General features: G+C 38.9%; 1 protein-coding gene across 12 annotated transcripts in view; it reads left to right on the top strand.

The window, feature by feature from the left end:
- MTR (5-methyltetrahydrofolate-homocysteine methyltransferase) overlaps positions 1–16,065 on the top strand; it is a 50,917-nt gene that overhangs the window by 21,898 nt on the left and 12,954 nt on the right. For 7 of the 12 annotated variants that reach the window (XR_011738306.1, XM_071806261.1, XM_065835127.2 and 4 more), the window contains 11 exons: positions 660–800; positions 1,465–1,650; positions 2,237–2,416; positions 3,404–3,520; positions 3,620–3,760; positions 6,929–7,018; positions 7,647–7,799; positions 8,422–8,529; positions 12,166–12,266; positions 14,207–14,274; positions 15,120–15,240. Coding sequence is in view for 8 of the 12 variants with exons in the window: in XM_071806261.1 (XP_071662362.1) it covers positions 660–800; positions 1,465–1,650; positions 2,237–2,416; positions 3,404–3,520; positions 3,620–3,760; positions 6,929–7,018; positions 7,647–7,799; positions 8,422–8,529; positions 12,166–12,266; positions 14,207–14,274; positions 15,120–15,240 (1,406 nt within the window). In the remaining 4 variants the exon portion in view is untranslated. Of the gene's footprint in view, positions 1–659; positions 801–1,464; positions 1,651–2,236; positions 2,417–3,403; positions 3,521–3,619; positions 3,761–6,928; positions 7,019–7,646; positions 7,800–8,421; positions 8,530–10,093; positions 10,291–12,165; positions 12,267–14,206; positions 14,275–15,119; positions 15,241–16,065 lie in introns of those variants that run through there. The other 5 variants (XR_011738309.1, XR_011738308.1, XR_011738307.1 and 2 more) reach the window with 4 other exon arrangements.

Genomic DNA, 16,065 nt, shown 5'->3' with positions numbered 1-16,065 from the left:
TTTTTTTTAGGAAGACTGACTCTTAAGCTCCTACAGGTCATGAAACTTTAAACACAGCTTGTTGGGGACTGAGCAACTAGAAACTTTTTTTTGTGTGTCCTCAGTCTACAGAGTGACAAAAAAGAGAAAATAAACAGACATGGGTGTTCAGATATTACTGTGGGCTAGACAGAAAACTTTTGTGTTTCCTTCTCCTGGTGATTATTCTGCAGCTGGAAAAGAATGCCCAACGACCTTCAGAAATAAGTACTCTGTTATAAAACAACAGAACTTGTGATGCAAGCACTTTATTTCATACCATCAAAGAGACTGTTTTCCTGTGATCTTGTGCAGCTGGAAGTCCTTGTTACCTTGCAAATCTTAAATCATTCAATTAAGCATATGGCCAGTAGTCTAAAATCAATGGCACTACTGGCACATTAGATCTCTTGAGTCATGTTTCTATGAACAAATTAGTTATCAGTTATGCTGTACTAGCAACTTTAGTATGTTGTTGTACATCACAGACCATGGCCATTTCTTTTTTCTCTTATGGAATGTCTTAATAGATTTTTAAATTTTTGGCTGCATACTCATTTTGGAGAAGTGAAATGTTATCCTGAGAATGACTAGGCTTTTTTCTACTGACTGTTGCTTTGTTTTTTGACTTTCTTCTTTAGGAAGCCCTGGGTATAGCCAAATTGCAAGTTGAGATGGGTGCCCAGGTACTTGACATCAATATGGATGATGGGATGCTGGATGGCCCTGCTGCAATGACCAGATTTTGTAACTTGATTTCTTCAGAACCTGATATTGCAAAGGTTGTAATTGAGCCACTCCAAAGCACAATAAAGAATGATTTATTGAGTTGGAAATTGCCCTTCAGAAAATTTTGATATTGATTTATTTAGTAACCAGTTCAGGTGCTTAATAAGCAGACATAGTTGTTCTCCAAGAGGAAAAGGTACTGTTATAGAGCAGGCCTTTGGGTGAAGCAGAAGTTTTTAATATTCTGTATCTGATTTCAGCTAAATACATGGCAGTGCTTTTCATTGGTTAGAAAAGCTGAATGCAGGTTTCTTTTGCAGCAGTTATAAGCCATGATTTATATATTGGCAGCGCACAACAGTATTGCTTTCCACAAAACCTAAAATTGCTTTGGATATAGGATGGTTTTAAAAGATACTTTTGTAATGTGCATTCTATAAATCTGAGTATCTAATTCAGAAACACAAGACAATACAGGGAGAGGTAAAAGTCTCTATATGATATGTGACAGAATTGCTGTAGAAGCTCTTGAGTTAAATTTGCTCCGAGTTTTGCATTTAAAGCAAAGCGAATCTACAAGTACCACCTGGAAACTTTTTATTCATAAATGCTGATTATTGTTGTGTGCATTTTTATGTCCAAATGTGCAAGCAGCATGTGGAACTCTAATTCATAATTTGTATGTATTCCCCTGGCTTACTTCTCTGTTATTTGCAGGTGCCATTATGCATCGACTCCTCAAATTTTTCAGTGATCGAAGCAGGTTTGAAATGTTGCCAAGGGAAATGCATTGTAAACAGCATCAGTCTAAAGGAAGGTGAGGAAGACTTTTTGGAGAAAGCAAGGAAAATTAAGTTGTATGGATCAGCTGTGGTTGTCATGGCTTTTGATGAAATAGGGCAGGTGAGTGTTCCTTTAAAGGAGAGGTATTTTTCCTTCTGGAGTATGAGCATTTCTTACTCTTGTGCAAGACAAAGTTGTTTTGTTTCCTTGACAGAGGTGATTCAAAGAGGTCTGTATAGTCTAAGCAATAGCTTTGAGCCTGATATGTAACCCTTATGCTGCTCACGTGGTTGAGGAACCCATGTACTGCTCTAAGTGTAGCTCTGCTAGCGCAGGGGAGTGTCTCTTGCTATTCAGTCATGCTGAACTCTTCCTTCATAGAAGTTTGTTTTTAGTTCAGAAACTGAGTTTTGCATGAGAGTGGAATCTTTGCAAATTAGTCTAGTTACATCAAAAACCACGTACTAAACTTTGCATAGGATGATGAAATGTTGGGGAGCAAAACTGTTTTGAATGAGTTGAGTCAAAACTTCACATACAGGTGTGGTGATATTTTTAGTACAAAATTCTTATGTATAATCTTTTTCTACTATTTGTCATGTTCAAATTCTCAGTCTTGAGTAACTGGAACCATAAATGATTTCTCAGCAGGTTTATTTTTTGTGTTGTCTGTAAACTTCATGTCAGAATTCTTTTTCTCCGCTAGGCCACAGAAACAGAAACCAAGATTGCAATCTGTTCCAGAGCTTATCACCTTCTTGTGGAAAAAGTGCACTTCAATCCCAATGATATAATATTTGACCCTAATATTTTGACCATAGGAACTGGAATGGAAGAACATAACCTGTATGCCATTAATTTTATCAATGCTACTAAAACCATAAAGGTGAGTTATAAGCTTGTTTTAACTTGAAGTGTTTTTCTGAGATTACTTAAAAACCCAAACCACTACAAAATAGAAAAACATTCCTCACCCCCAAATAACAACAAAACACTGCTGCAAAATGGTATGCATCTTAAATTAGCAAGGGATGTGTTCCTCTGAAGTGTAGCCGTTCCACAATATTGCTGCATTTCCAGTGGAAGAACTTCTATAAATACATTTCAATACATTATCACTACTGTAAATACAGTATATTAATTAATGGAGGTAGCAGTTCCATTTGTGTTCTTGCTAAAAGGACCTCTTTGAACGCAGGTGAAAGCTGCCTTTTAAAATTAATGAAATTTCCGTTACTGTGGAAGGGATTTGTTCAGTAACCTGACTTTTTATTTAGCCAAAATGTGTGTAAAGAAGTACAGCAGTGAAGAGCATCACCTGAATACGGCCAAGGCAGCTGCACTGTTGTGTTTCACAAGGCAGCCTGATTGGTCTGGAGATGGTCTGTCAATAGCATTCTGGGGCCTGAACGTCTTGCAGGGCTTCTGGAAGCGGGGGGTGCACCCTTGGCAGTAGCTGCTCAGCCACAGCCTGCTCCTGAGACATGCAAGCAGTCAGGTTGGCTGCTCCTTTTCCAGGAGAGTAGGGGATGGGAGAGCCCTAAGTAGGCATGCATGGGGAAAATCTGGAATGCGGCTGTGGGAGGACTGATACGTTTAGAAAAACATCTATGACTATGGAAAGCACAGTTGTTGCTTACACATAACAAGGCTGGACCCCTGCATCTTTTTACTTGTATCTTTTTCTACAGAGATTTGCATTGCTTTTTATAACTTTGAGTAACAAGAAGGATCCGGAACAGGGAAGAGAGCAAAGGCATGTAGCCAATGCACTGCAGCTCAGGGGCCGACTGTTTTATAGACTGAATACTTTGCTTAGGTTTCCTTTTTGGGAAGCACTTTTCTAAAAAAAATCTATGTGCAATTCCTATAGGAAACACTGCCGGGAGCCAGGATAAGTGGAGGTCTGTCCAATCTGTCTTTTGCCTTTCGAGGGATGGATGCCATTCGAGAAGCAATGCATGGGGTGTTCCTTTACCACGCAATTAAGGTATGATGTGCTTTTCGCTTTCAGATGTTTGCAGTTGGCAGATGTGCAGTACTATGTTTGACATCCCTGGCTGGGGGATTCCGTATGTCTTTTTTTCAGTATGGCATGGACATGGGAATTGTGAATGCTGGGAATCTGCCAGTGTATGATGATATCCACAAGGAATTGCTACAGCTGTGCGAGAATCTAATCTGGAACAAAGATCCTGATGCGACAGAGAAGCTTTTACGTTATGCTCAGGTGACTTCCAGTTTTAAGCTTTGAATAGCTTAGCACCTGGGCTTTAACACCTCCCTGTTGATGATAGGTAGAACAGCCTATAAACTGCACCTGTCAGTCTAACCGTGAGTGTTAGAACTTGCTAGTGATATTACAAGTGGTTCAGTTACTAATAGATAATAAAATGTGAACTTTCTGATAGCTTGAGCCTCTCCAGTTTCATAGGTGCCTTGAAAAATCCTGCACCAGAGTTTTTCGTATGCTTCTGCAGAGCAAGCTGTGTAGGCATTCTTTTGAAGAAAAACAAACCCAAAAACAATAAGCAAAAAATCCCAACCAGACTCCCTCCTAAACCAAAGAAAACCCTCACAAACAAACAAACAAAACAACCAACCAAAAAAAGCCAGAAAAGGCCGATGCAAAACCAAAGCAAATCTTGGTGCTGGAGCTTAACTGACAATTGCACTGTAGGAGACAAAGAGTAAACATGTCTCTCTGGTGGTGATGTTTTCCTTAGACTATATGGAAAAGGTGAAAAAGTTGCTTGCAGTTTCTGGCTGTGCAGTTCCTGGCTGCACTGTAGGCTTCCAGTTCATGTAACTCATATCAGGAGTGAGGATCAGCCATTTAGTGGCTTTGAGATGTTGTAATGACTGTGGTGATTGAAGACAAAAGGTTACACGCTTGGGGGTTTCCAGATTATCAGCCATGAGATGACTGGTGAAATCCTGTTCTGAACAGAACATAGAGCAAAAATCTGTCTGGGTTAGGTGTCTCTGAGATTTAAGCACACAAAAAGTATGAATGCTCCTGGAGGTATTCTTTTGGTGCACAGCTTCATTGGGTTTGCAGTTTGCCCTATGGAAGTGCATGCATTTTAGGAACAATGGCAACATGTTGAAAATCAGTATGGGAAGATTGTCCCTATCCCTTGTGCTTAGGCTATTTTACATGGTGCTCTTAGTGTCTAAGCAATTCACCTGGATGTGATCTTTTCTGTGTAAACTGAGTTTTACCATTAGGGTGTTCAGGGTTGCATAAAGAGGAAGGAAAAAAGAACAGGAATTAGAAAGGGATTGCCTAGGCAGTGTTTCTGCAGAAGGCAGAATGTGAATTTTAATAGAGCATGAAAAGTAGAAATGGAAGTGGATGATGACTCCTTCTAGGTCTAGAAGTTTGGGAAGCCATGGTCGCAGTGTGTGCTCTTATTCGTGGTGGTAGTTTTATTGTGGGAGTAAAACAACCCCCAACTGAAAAAAAAAGAGGGACACTCTTGATTCAGAACTTTTTTAAAAGCTCTATTAAAATTTACCATAAAATACTACCACTCTCAGGTTTTCATTGGACATAAGCATGCTGACTTGGGTTTCATCTTGGCTCTGGACAAATGTAAGAGTCCAACTAGGGAGTCACAAGCCAACAAAAAGGATTATTAGATAAGGTTTTGTCGATTGAGTGGTATTTTAAAATACTTATTCAGACCTTCCTCTGATATAGTGGAATTGAATGGCTCTAAGTTCCTTTGTCTACAGTTTTTTTTTAAAAAACACGAAAGTCTATTTATTAGTCAGGAAGTGCATATCTTGTTTTTATTTCAAATCACTGCAGTTCATTCTGCACAAAGAACATACAATATGTAGTTGCATTTCAAGTATTGCACCTCTAATAGGCTGCCAGGGAAGTTTCCTCCTAGTTCCTTCAGGTAGTAGCAGTGTACCTTGCCAGTTCTTTGAATGCTCAACCTGTGGGGAAAAAAGAGGAACTTGATCCTTGCAGATTTAGGAGATGAGTCTTCATTGGAAGTTTGAGATTAAAAAAACCCCACATTTTCTGTAAAGTTTGTAGCTGCAAACATTCTCAAACTGAAACTTTGTCCCACTTACGACAATGGGAGTTGTGCTTCCAAAGGTGGAGTTTTTCATTCTCATCATGCAGGGTACTCATCCTGTTTTTGAAGATCTGTATGTAGTGTTTGCCACTGTGCTCCCTGCATGCCCATCCTACAGCTTCATGGGTAATTTTTCGGTTGGAATTGTTCCCTTGCTAAAGTGTCTAGCCAGAGGTTGAGGAGCACTTGGTACCTTTTCATTGAATTGCAGAAGGGCTGAGGTGGGAAGGGACCTTTGGAGATCATCTAGTAGAACCGTCTTGCTCAGAGTAGGGTCAGCAAGAGCAGGTTGCTCAGGGACTTCTCCAGTTTTGTTTTTTAATATAACTAAGGACAGAAACTCTACAACCTCTCTGGGCGACGTTTTGCTACTTCTTTCATTCCCTTTGTACAAACCAGACCTATGAGTGGAGTAAGGTTTGGCAACAAGAAGCTGTGAAATTAGCTAACATTCACATAAATGTGAATAAAAACTTGTTTTGGTTTCTGTTCTCATGAGTAAGTTCTTGTTTCCATGTCTTTTCCCATGGCTCTATCTTTAAAAACTTGCTGATAAGCACTCCAAAGTATCGGAGGTTCCTAAGAACTGAAAGGTGTTAGACTATGCGAGTCATTGCTTCCAAGGGAGGAAGAGAAATTATCTGGCTCAAATATGGTGGTTGCAGCAGTGGGTAGCATACTCTTCAGGAGCCTTCCTGGGGTGGGCGCTTACAAGCTTTCTTGCACTGTGTGAAGCCCTTTTGGCCTTCGCATAGCAAAGGGGAGTGTGAGTGTGAGGCAAAGAGAATACGCGAGGGTTTGGGATGGTCTATGTGCTTGAGAAACAGTGGTTCCGTAGGCTGCCTGGTTGAAAACACATCTGTGATATGGAATAATGTAACCTATTCCGTCAGAAACTGAATGAGTGCCAAAGTAATTAGAATTTAAAAATTAAGTGTAGTGTGTGGGCCAGGAATCAATTTAAATTATGTTCCCAGAAGTAAAACCCTTAGGATTAGTCATTTCATCAATTTTAAGAGCATGAAAATTATTAAACTGCTCCCTGTATTTTTTTTTATCCCCACTTTGTTTTGTTTACATCTTCACTGAGGCATATTCTCTTTTGGATGTAGACCCCCCTTAGTGTCTGTAGTACATCACAAGTGTTTGCAGTATGATTTACATGTATATAAAAAGCCTGGTAAATAATCTAAAATGCTGTTATGGGTCGCTACTTGAAATTATTCTCACTTTTCTAAAACTAAAGTTTGTAGTTCTCCTTTTTATGGTTGGAAGCTTCTATGGATATCTTTCCTTTTCAGAATCATGCCCAAGGAGGAAAAAAAGTTGTACAGTCTGATGAGTGGCGGAAAAGCTCTGTGGAGGAAAGGCTGGAATATGCTCTCATAAAGGTGAGTCTGTGCAGAAAATTGTCCTGCCCATCAGGTCTCAGAGACATGATCTCAGCTCAGATTTTAAGGGACACCTTTAACTTTAAAAAAATCTTCAACTGCCATTCTTTTGAAAGCTATTAATTAATAATAATATATTTAATCAAGGTATTTAATTTTAGTATCACAAAATTGGGGTGATTTGTCTTTGAACTTCACAAGTTGAAGGCTTTGAGCATTATTATTTTATTCCATTAGTGTTGGTAGTAACATACTGCTTTTAATTTCTAAGGTATTGCTTCTACTTTCTAGGGATTTTTTGGGTCCTTTAACAGTACTGCATTGAGTGACACTTGTGCTGAGGAAGCAATCTGTGAATGTTGGATTTTCTTATGATAAACCAGAAAACGAAATAAACAAACCTGTTAGTACTGACTCTTGCTCTGAATACCCTTATATGCCCTAAGAACTGTAGCGTTTTGTTTCCTAAGAAAACCAGTTTTAAATACACATTTCAGGTATTCTTGAAGACTAGCAGTATCTAAACTATCTGTTTGCTTTCATTGTGATTTTTTTCTGGGGGCGGAAAGGCAACTAAATAAAAGCTTTATTTCTAGCAAGATAAGAGCTGCTCATTTTTTTTACCCAGGGCATTGAGAAGTATGTCACTGCAGATACAGAAGAAGCAAGATTAAATCAGGAAAAATACCCTAGACCTCTAAATATAATTGAAGGGCCTTTGATGAATGGCATGAAAATTGTTGGTGATCTTTTTGGTGCTGGAAAGATGTTTCTGCCTCAGGTAATGAGAAGGCAATTTCACGTATTTTCCTAAGTAGCAGTCCTATTTTTTTTCTTTACTTTGGAGTCTGGCTTTCTTTATGTTATTTTACATGTTTGTTTCCTTTCTTCCTGAGTGTTTTTGCTTTATTCGAAATGGAGTTTTAAGTCTGGGCCCATGAAAAGGAGTAAGAGAGAAGGAAAAGATCCAAATAAAAACGGCTGTGTTTAGCACCTTCCAAGTCTGGGCCTGTTTGTAGCTTCCAGTTCTGTTATGAGTGGTCTGAGAGGTTTCACTGTGGAAGCAAGTGTCATGTGTAGACCCCTAGTCCAGTAGGGCCAGCAGCCTGCTACCACAGAATGCTCTGCAAAGCTGGAATCTGGGTTTGCCAGATTGTGTTTATTGTTTGAATGGGTATAGAAGAAAGCTATGAGAAATCTGAGGCTATGCCTATATGGCAGTCTCCTTCTCTGGAGACATTCAAAACCCACCTGGACACATTCCTGTGCAGTCTGCTCTGGGTGAACCTACTTTAGCAGGTGGGTTGGACTAGATGATCTTCAGAGGTCCCTTCCAAACACAGCCATTCTGTGATTCTATGATCTTTATTGTTTATATCCCCCGACTCTCTTTATCTGTGCAGGTGATAAAGTCTGCTCGAGTTATGAAGAAAGCAGTTGGCCACCTTATTCCCTTTATGGAAAAAGAAAGAGAGGAAAGGAGAGCTGAACGAGGCAGCACAGAGGAAGAGGCAAGACACAGTCCTTTGTCCTGTAACTCTTTCCTAGCATGCCGTGACAAAAGTGGAAATTATTTTTTTTCTCCTGACATTTATTCAGCTTTCATGCTGGAGAGCTGATGTAGTCATATGGAAACTGACAATCTTTGCATAATTTGAAGTAGGTCTGAAATCCATAAAGTGCAGTTTTTGTGGAACTCTGCTTAGTGGGTGCCTAAGCTGTTGTCACAAGTTTCCTGAAGGATGCCATAAGCCTTCGTAGGCTTTTTATACCAATGGTACTTTTCACTTGTATTTGTGTAGGTTTTTAATTCTAATGTTACTTATTTATGGTACTTCTAACTTTATGGCAAATTTTGCTGTTTGTTTCTACTACTTCTGCCCTCAGTGAACTGTGGACCTCCCTTTTGCATGTTCAAAGCCTGTTACCATGTTTCTCTGTATTCACCTCTTCCCTTCCCCCTAGCCCCGACTATTCTCTCAGCTAAACAAACTGAATTCTTCCATCCTTTTTCTTTATAGATCATGGCTTAAGACCTGTTGTTATGATAAAATAGAATGCTCATTGCATTTGTAGCTATGACCAAGTGGCAGGGGACAATTGCTTATCAAAACAGGATCTGAATATAATTGTCTTTTCAGATGCGTGGTTTACTACCAGTTTCTAAAGACTACTTTTAATAAAATATATAAAATATAAACAATTGAAAATATCCAGTGATTTTCAGATCTTTGTGGGCCTTCATTCATAGCATTTCCTGTTTCACAGCCAACAGTTGGTGATGCCTGAGAATAGGTTTATCAAATACCTGTGCAAATACTTGAAGTAATATCTTCCAAATTTGGTTAATGGAAGATGTGATTGGAGCATTAGACAATGAAGATATGGAATGTCTGTTGTTTCTCCATACTGATAAGAGATTCTGGTCAGTAGAAAAGAGAGTTCAGATGAATTGGACAAAATCCCTTTTAAAATACTCAGGTCTACATTTCCTATTATATTTATAATGTGATAGGTGCTTATGGTTTTTGTTGTTAAATATTCGTCTTCCCTTGTCTTTGTCTGAGTATCAAATTTAGGTTTTATGTACATTTACTTTTCTTTGGTGCTGTGGAGCCTTACGTTGTCTTCATGAATTCTCAGAGACAATAGCTGTTATCAGAATCTGGTATTTAACATGCACACACACACAAAAAAGCAGAATTTCTCTAACCTCTGATATGTGTGTATTTCCTTCGGTTTCCCTTCTGTGGATTTTTGAATGGTTCCTAGTTCATCCCTTGAAATATTCTTACACTGTGTTTTGCCATTTGCTTTGGAACTGTTGTGATTGTCCAGCATAAATGTAATGAATGCAGCAAATAATTTAGAAAGAAAAATGACCTGATAACCAAACCTGACTAATCTTAATGGAAGAAGGAGAATTCTGAGTCTCTTTTCCCATGCTTTTTCTGGATATGAAGAAGGTGTCTTCTCTCCAGTATCTGAAGCAGATCTATTCTCTGGCTGTCATGAGTCACCTTTCTATGTGTCATCCCTCTCCTGCTCATGCTGTTCTTTTTTATTTTAATTCAGATGACAATGCCAGTATTTGGCACCTTCTGGTTTGGTCTGATGCTATTCAAAGTCAGTGAAAATCATTATCCCGTTGCTTCCATGAGCTCTGGATTAGGACCTACTGTGAATCCTCTGGCACTTAATTCTCTGGCTAAAAAGAAGTGAAGTGGAATTTGAGAGGTTCTTAAAAATATGGCAAGCACTCTGAAGAAACGGTGAGATATTCTATGTGGCTGAGGAGAGCTGGAGAGAAAAAGTAGGGCTTCTGTCCTTCTGCATCCTCTGCCTTCTGCTGGGCCAAGGATGTAGTGCCTTCCTCTTAAAAAAATGTAGTCACTGTTTAGAGAATTGTTGAGAGAGGAAAAAACAGCTGCATCTATCTCCAAAGTTAGATGTTGACTCAAAGGAAAATTATTTGCAGCCTCTGGTGGCTGATCTGTGTGATGTTACCCAGGCTACTGCAACCTCCAGGACAGTTTTAGTCACAGACTGCCTGGAAATGCAGAGCATTGATAGCTACATTTGAGGATAAATAGTGGTGGCTGTGGATCTCTATCAAGATTTTAAAAAAGAAGCCCTTTGGATGTGTGCCCAGAACTTGAGGACCTCCTTGCTTGAGACAGCTGAAATCACAGTGTGCCCTAAATAGGATTTATTTAAGATAGCGTGTACTCTGGCCCATGTTGTCTGCTGCTCTGCACAGATTTTACTTTCTATGCGTGCATCCTTTTTTTTTTCTTGGATATCAATCACTGATTAAATCATCAGTAGTTACTGGGTATGATGCATATGGGCAGCTCTTTTTGTTCTTTCCTGCAGTCCTGGGTTAATCTCTCCAGTTTTTATTTTTTATATTGATATACTGAGATGGCTGACTTACAGACCTCCATTTTGCCTTATCTGTTCCCTGGTCTTCTCCTGGTAAAACAGGACCACTGGGAAGATAATAGATCTTAATAAACAGCTGCTTTGGTGGGGATCCAGGGATTTTGTTAAACAAATGTAAAAATGTGTTAGGACCATGGGCAATTCTAGTATCACTCTTGATAATATATAAAGATTTTTTTCCCCCAGAAGGTTGCAACTACAGGAAGCAATGTAGGTTCATGAAGTGTAGAGAACTACTCAGTACTATCCAGAAATATAACATGCTTCATAGAAGAATCTAATCTTCCAGTTCTGCCATCTGCAAATGAGATGAGATACTGGCCAGAAGAAGTTTTGTAGTCTCAAACAGAATATGCTCTGGTTTCCACTTTATTTAAATTCTGTGCAATTTAAGTAATCTGCTACTGGCATCTGATCCTGCACCAGCTCAGACATGGCACTGCAATAGCCTTGAGCTATTCTCCAAATGACACCACCAGTTATTCAACTAAAAATCTATCACCAAGGCCTGTGTCCTGGTGGGGACTTGCCATAGGAAGTTCACTGTTGCCCTACGGGGAGGGCCCCTTTGTCAGGGCTGGATGCCATCTAGCCTACGACCACTCTGTGGCAGTACAGTTCCCCTACTTCAAGGAGATCCTTCTGCCAGCCTGCTTGTTCAGCTTACTCTGAAGTAGCCTGATCACTACACTGAAATGTCTCCCTTGCTATTCATGTTGCATAAAAAAATTAGTCTCTCCTGTTTCCTCTCATTCTTCTCTGCATTGCTTTGAAAGATTTATCTTGATGCATGAACAGGCATGTAATTATGAGTGTCTGTGCCCTTTTGTTCTAAAGATTCAATCTATAAAAACTCTATTGGTGAGGTTTGTATTTGGAGCCAAGTTACCTTAGGAGTTCAGCTATTTCACTGCAAAAAATACTATCTATTACAGATGAAAAAATTCAGATCTATAAATTTTTTTAAACAATTTTTAGTAACATCCATGCAATCTTCAACGATTTTTGGCAAGTTTTTATTACCTGGATCTTTTAAAGTATTTTTTTTTATATTGATTGTATTACCTCTACTGCACTTGACGATTACTTGTAGTACAATAGAAGTCTTGGTCATGGATTAGGATTGCACTGTTGAAGGATCTGTACACATATACTGAGGCTTTTAAGTAATTTAAGTCTTGTGTTCTTTGTTGGACTTTCAGGATCCTTATCATGGTACAATAGTACTAGCAACTGTGAAAGGAGATGTACATGATATTGGCAAAAACATTGTGGGAGTTGTTCTGGGCTGCAACAACTTCAGGTAAAGAGACTAACATCAGGTAGTTGGGAACATAACTGTATAAGGGCAGCTAATTAATATATTAGTCTACTGGCAGCTGTAGTGATAATAGGGGTGGGCATTTCTTGGGAGCTATCCAAGTTGTGGTTGGGAATACAGATCATACCAGCTATTACCAATATTGAGGCAAGAAGGAGTATAACCTCCTCCTTTAATGCTTTTTTTCCCTAATAAATTGGTATCTGAGCTGAATGCAGTTTAACATCAACCAAAACGTAGGTGAGAGCGTCAATTTTTGTATTGGTTTCATATTAGTTAAATATGATAAGAATGTCTTAAACATATAAGTGTAATGTCTGAAGAAACCAGATATGAAATTGCAGTAGACAAGACTGCAGGTAGGTTGTGTTGTGTTGGCAAGAAGGAAGTTCTGTAAGATTCCAATGAACGTTTTAGTATGTTTTTCAAGCTGTTTGTTAACTATGAGGTTTTAAAAACTTGCTGGGGTATGTTTTGTTAAATAAGATATTCTCATCCTAATTTTGAGCTTCAAAAGATGGGACTTCAAGAAAAGCTAGCTCTTTCAAGGTCTCTGTACATGCGGCAGGGTTGGCAACAGTGTTGGAATGAACAGTCATGTTTCCATCAGAGCTCGTTGTCAAGTGTCGCGCAAAGCTGAATCTACTTTCAACTCAGTCTTACTGTTCATTCCTTTAGTTTTGTTTTTGACTTGGATCTGTAATTTGCTCTAAAAAGAGCCAAAACGATCTCTTTATTTTCACACATAGAGGGCTGAAGCCAGTAGAAGTGCTGTGTACATGCAGCGCAGTCTCTTTTGTTATCTCTTGAAATGCTGACGATTGTTTTCAGGCCTTGCTGAGCTTTATTTAGACTTAGTGAACTGAAGGCATAGTGTTTTCTGTCACCATGAGTATGAGTGAGGCTGAATGAAGCCAGCAGGCTGGGGTGGCTTACTTGGAAAAAAAATAGATATAAACTTTGGCAGTGGCGAAGATGCAAAAGCATAAAATATATGCTTTAATATGACAAAAAACCCTTGATATAAATTATCTTATGTTCCTGACATAAGGTATGATGTCCACAAAACCTGTTCATTATTGCCCAAATAATTTTAAAAATGCCACTGCTGTTGGTTAACCTCAGTAGGTAGCTAAGTACCACCCAGCCAGTCTCAGTGGGATGGGGAAAGACAAAGGGAAAATAAAACCAAGAAAAATTGTAGGTAAAAATAAAAAAATTTAACAAGTGAAGGAGAAGTGAGAAAGAAAAAACAAGTGATGCAAACGCAATCACTCACCACCTCCCATGGGTAGACTGATGCCCAGACAGCTCCTGAGCAAAAGATAGCTAACATGCTAAACCCCTTCCTCTCCCTTTTTATTGCTGAGCACATCATCATATGCCATACAATATTTCTGTAGTTAGTTTGGGTCATCTCCCTGGTTGTCTCTACTCCCAGCCTCTTGTGCATTCCCCAGTCTGTTCCCTGGGGACTTAGAGTGAGAAACACAGAAGGCCTTCATGCTGGACAAACACTGTTCATCAGTAGTTAAAATATTAGTGTGTTATCAGCGCTGTTTTTTGGTCACAAATCTGAAACACAGCACCATGCCAGCTGCTATGAAGAAAATTAACTCCATCTCAGCCAGACTCCATGCAACCACAAAAAAATGATTTAAAAAAATTATCTCTTAGAGTAGATAAGAACATTCAAGTGTATCATCTGGAACTCTGATTCATTGAAAATTTGCCAGACTCAGAGGTGTTTCTTATATTAGATTTCCCAACAGACATCTGAAGAGAAACAAACAGACAAAAAGTCTCAATTTTAACTTCAGTTTTAGGTCAGTTGTTTACAGTAAGAGCAATGTATTTGCCCTTTAGCAGAAATTTGACCTGTTTTTTAAAAACATCTTGTGTCATCTCATTTCTTTTCACAGAGTTATTGATTTAGGAGTCATGACTCCATGTGATAAGATATTGAGAGCTGCTGTTGAGAACAAAGCAGGTATAGAGAGATTTCATTAGTACTCCTGAATTGTTTGATTTTAAACCCCACTCACTTTTTTTTTTTTTTTTGCTACTCATTGCATTCCCATGGTATGATTCATCAGCCTACCTGCAGATAAATCAGAACTTTTGCAATAACAATAGCAATTATTTAGTATTTGGCACCTCCATGAAACTTAGCCCAAGGAACTGAAAACCTGTATCAAAAGGACAACTCCAAAGGAGATGCTTTAGTGTTTGTTTTACAGATGGGTAAATGGAGACTTGGAAAGGTTAAATAACTTCATGTTGTGTCTTAAATCAGTAAAAGAACTTGGCATTCGGCCTGCCAGATCAGTGAGTGTGAAATCAGGAATGGATCCTTCTAATAAATTGCGAACTTTCTGAAACAGGATACAGTTGCTTTGAAACAGTCTATTGCATCTTGGAAAAGATGAATTGTGTGGAACATAGGTGATGAAGTTTGAAAGCGTTTACTGTTTCTAGGAGCTTACAATTATTTTGTCTCATTTCCCTCCTCAGTGCTGAACTTCTGAGGTTTGAAGCTTGCTAATCAGAAGTACTGTATATTTATTGCTGAAAGTAGAGCAGTAGGTGTTCAGCAGCTGTGAAGGCTGTTTGAGAAATATCTTAAACTGGGGATTTGTAATCACTTTCATTCTTGGAAGGCTTTCACTTTCTAATTAGGTCAAACCTCACTTCTAGACTGCTGACTGCCCTGCTTTTTATCTCACTATTTTCTGTCTGGTGCATGAAAGAAATGCTTTCTGTAATAATTTCTGTGTCTTTCTAGAGTGGATTTGCTAAACCTTTTGTGTATGTGTGTTTGTAAATTTGCAATAGATATAATTGGCCTGTCTGGTCTCATCACCCCTTCTTTGGATGAAATGATTTTTGTCGCCAAGGAAATGGAGAGATTGGCAATAAAGATTCCTTTGCTGATTGGAGGAGCAACTACTTCTAAGTAAGATATCATGGTTGGGAAGATGGGGAATGAGTGTGAAAATAGCGTTAACCAGGGAAAAAGAAAATGTATAGCCATTTCTCTCTCCCCTTCCCTCATTTACTTCCAATACTCATACTGGTATGTATTTACTTAAGACTATCTATAGAGGTAAAATGTAATTGGGACACAACACATAATGTAAATCTTAAACATTTCATTTTTGTGAGTGTTATGTATTTTGCAAGTGCATGTTGTGTGTGGATGTAGTATGTTTCCTTCTAAAAGTTCTTGTGCATATGTGTACGAATACAGTTCTGTTCTTCTAAGGGGCTGAATGATCTGTTTTGATTTACCAAAGCATTCTGATAATGCAGGATTTTGAGACTAGAAATGTTTATGTTGACATCAGGGAGTTGTTCTCTTTAAGCAAGTGAATGTATTTCCTTGATCGTTGTTCAGCACCATGCTGGCTGAGTTGAGCCTTCAGTCCTGTTCAAGCAAACTGATAGGGGAGGAATTCTAGCTGCTTGCCTTGAAGTACTTACCATGTTGCTTTTGATAGAGCTTTTCTGTTGAGACCATATTCTCTCAGATCTGTTCAAATGAAATAATACAGCTGCTATGATGTCCTGAAGACCGGTGTTGACAGCTCCCCAACACCTAATATTCACATTTCCACAAATGTATTTTGGGCCTTGGGTTGCGCTTTGCTAACTGGTTTATGTACCAATATACTTGAGTAGGTGACAGCTCTTAAGACTACAGAGGTCATTGCTTGCACAACTAGAAGCTGTTAGCAGTGTTGCTTCCATTATCAGAGCAGCACATATTGTAGTGAACTGT

Source organism: Patagioenas fasciata, chromosome 3, assembly GCF_037038585.1.
Source record: "Patagioenas fasciata isolate bPatFas1 chromosome 3, bPatFas1.hap1, whole genome shotgun sequence".
NCBI lineage: Eukaryota > Metazoa > Chordata > Aves > Columbiformes > Columbidae > Patagioenas > Patagioenas fasciata.
This window is presented reverse-complemented; position numbering and strand designations above follow the sequence as displayed.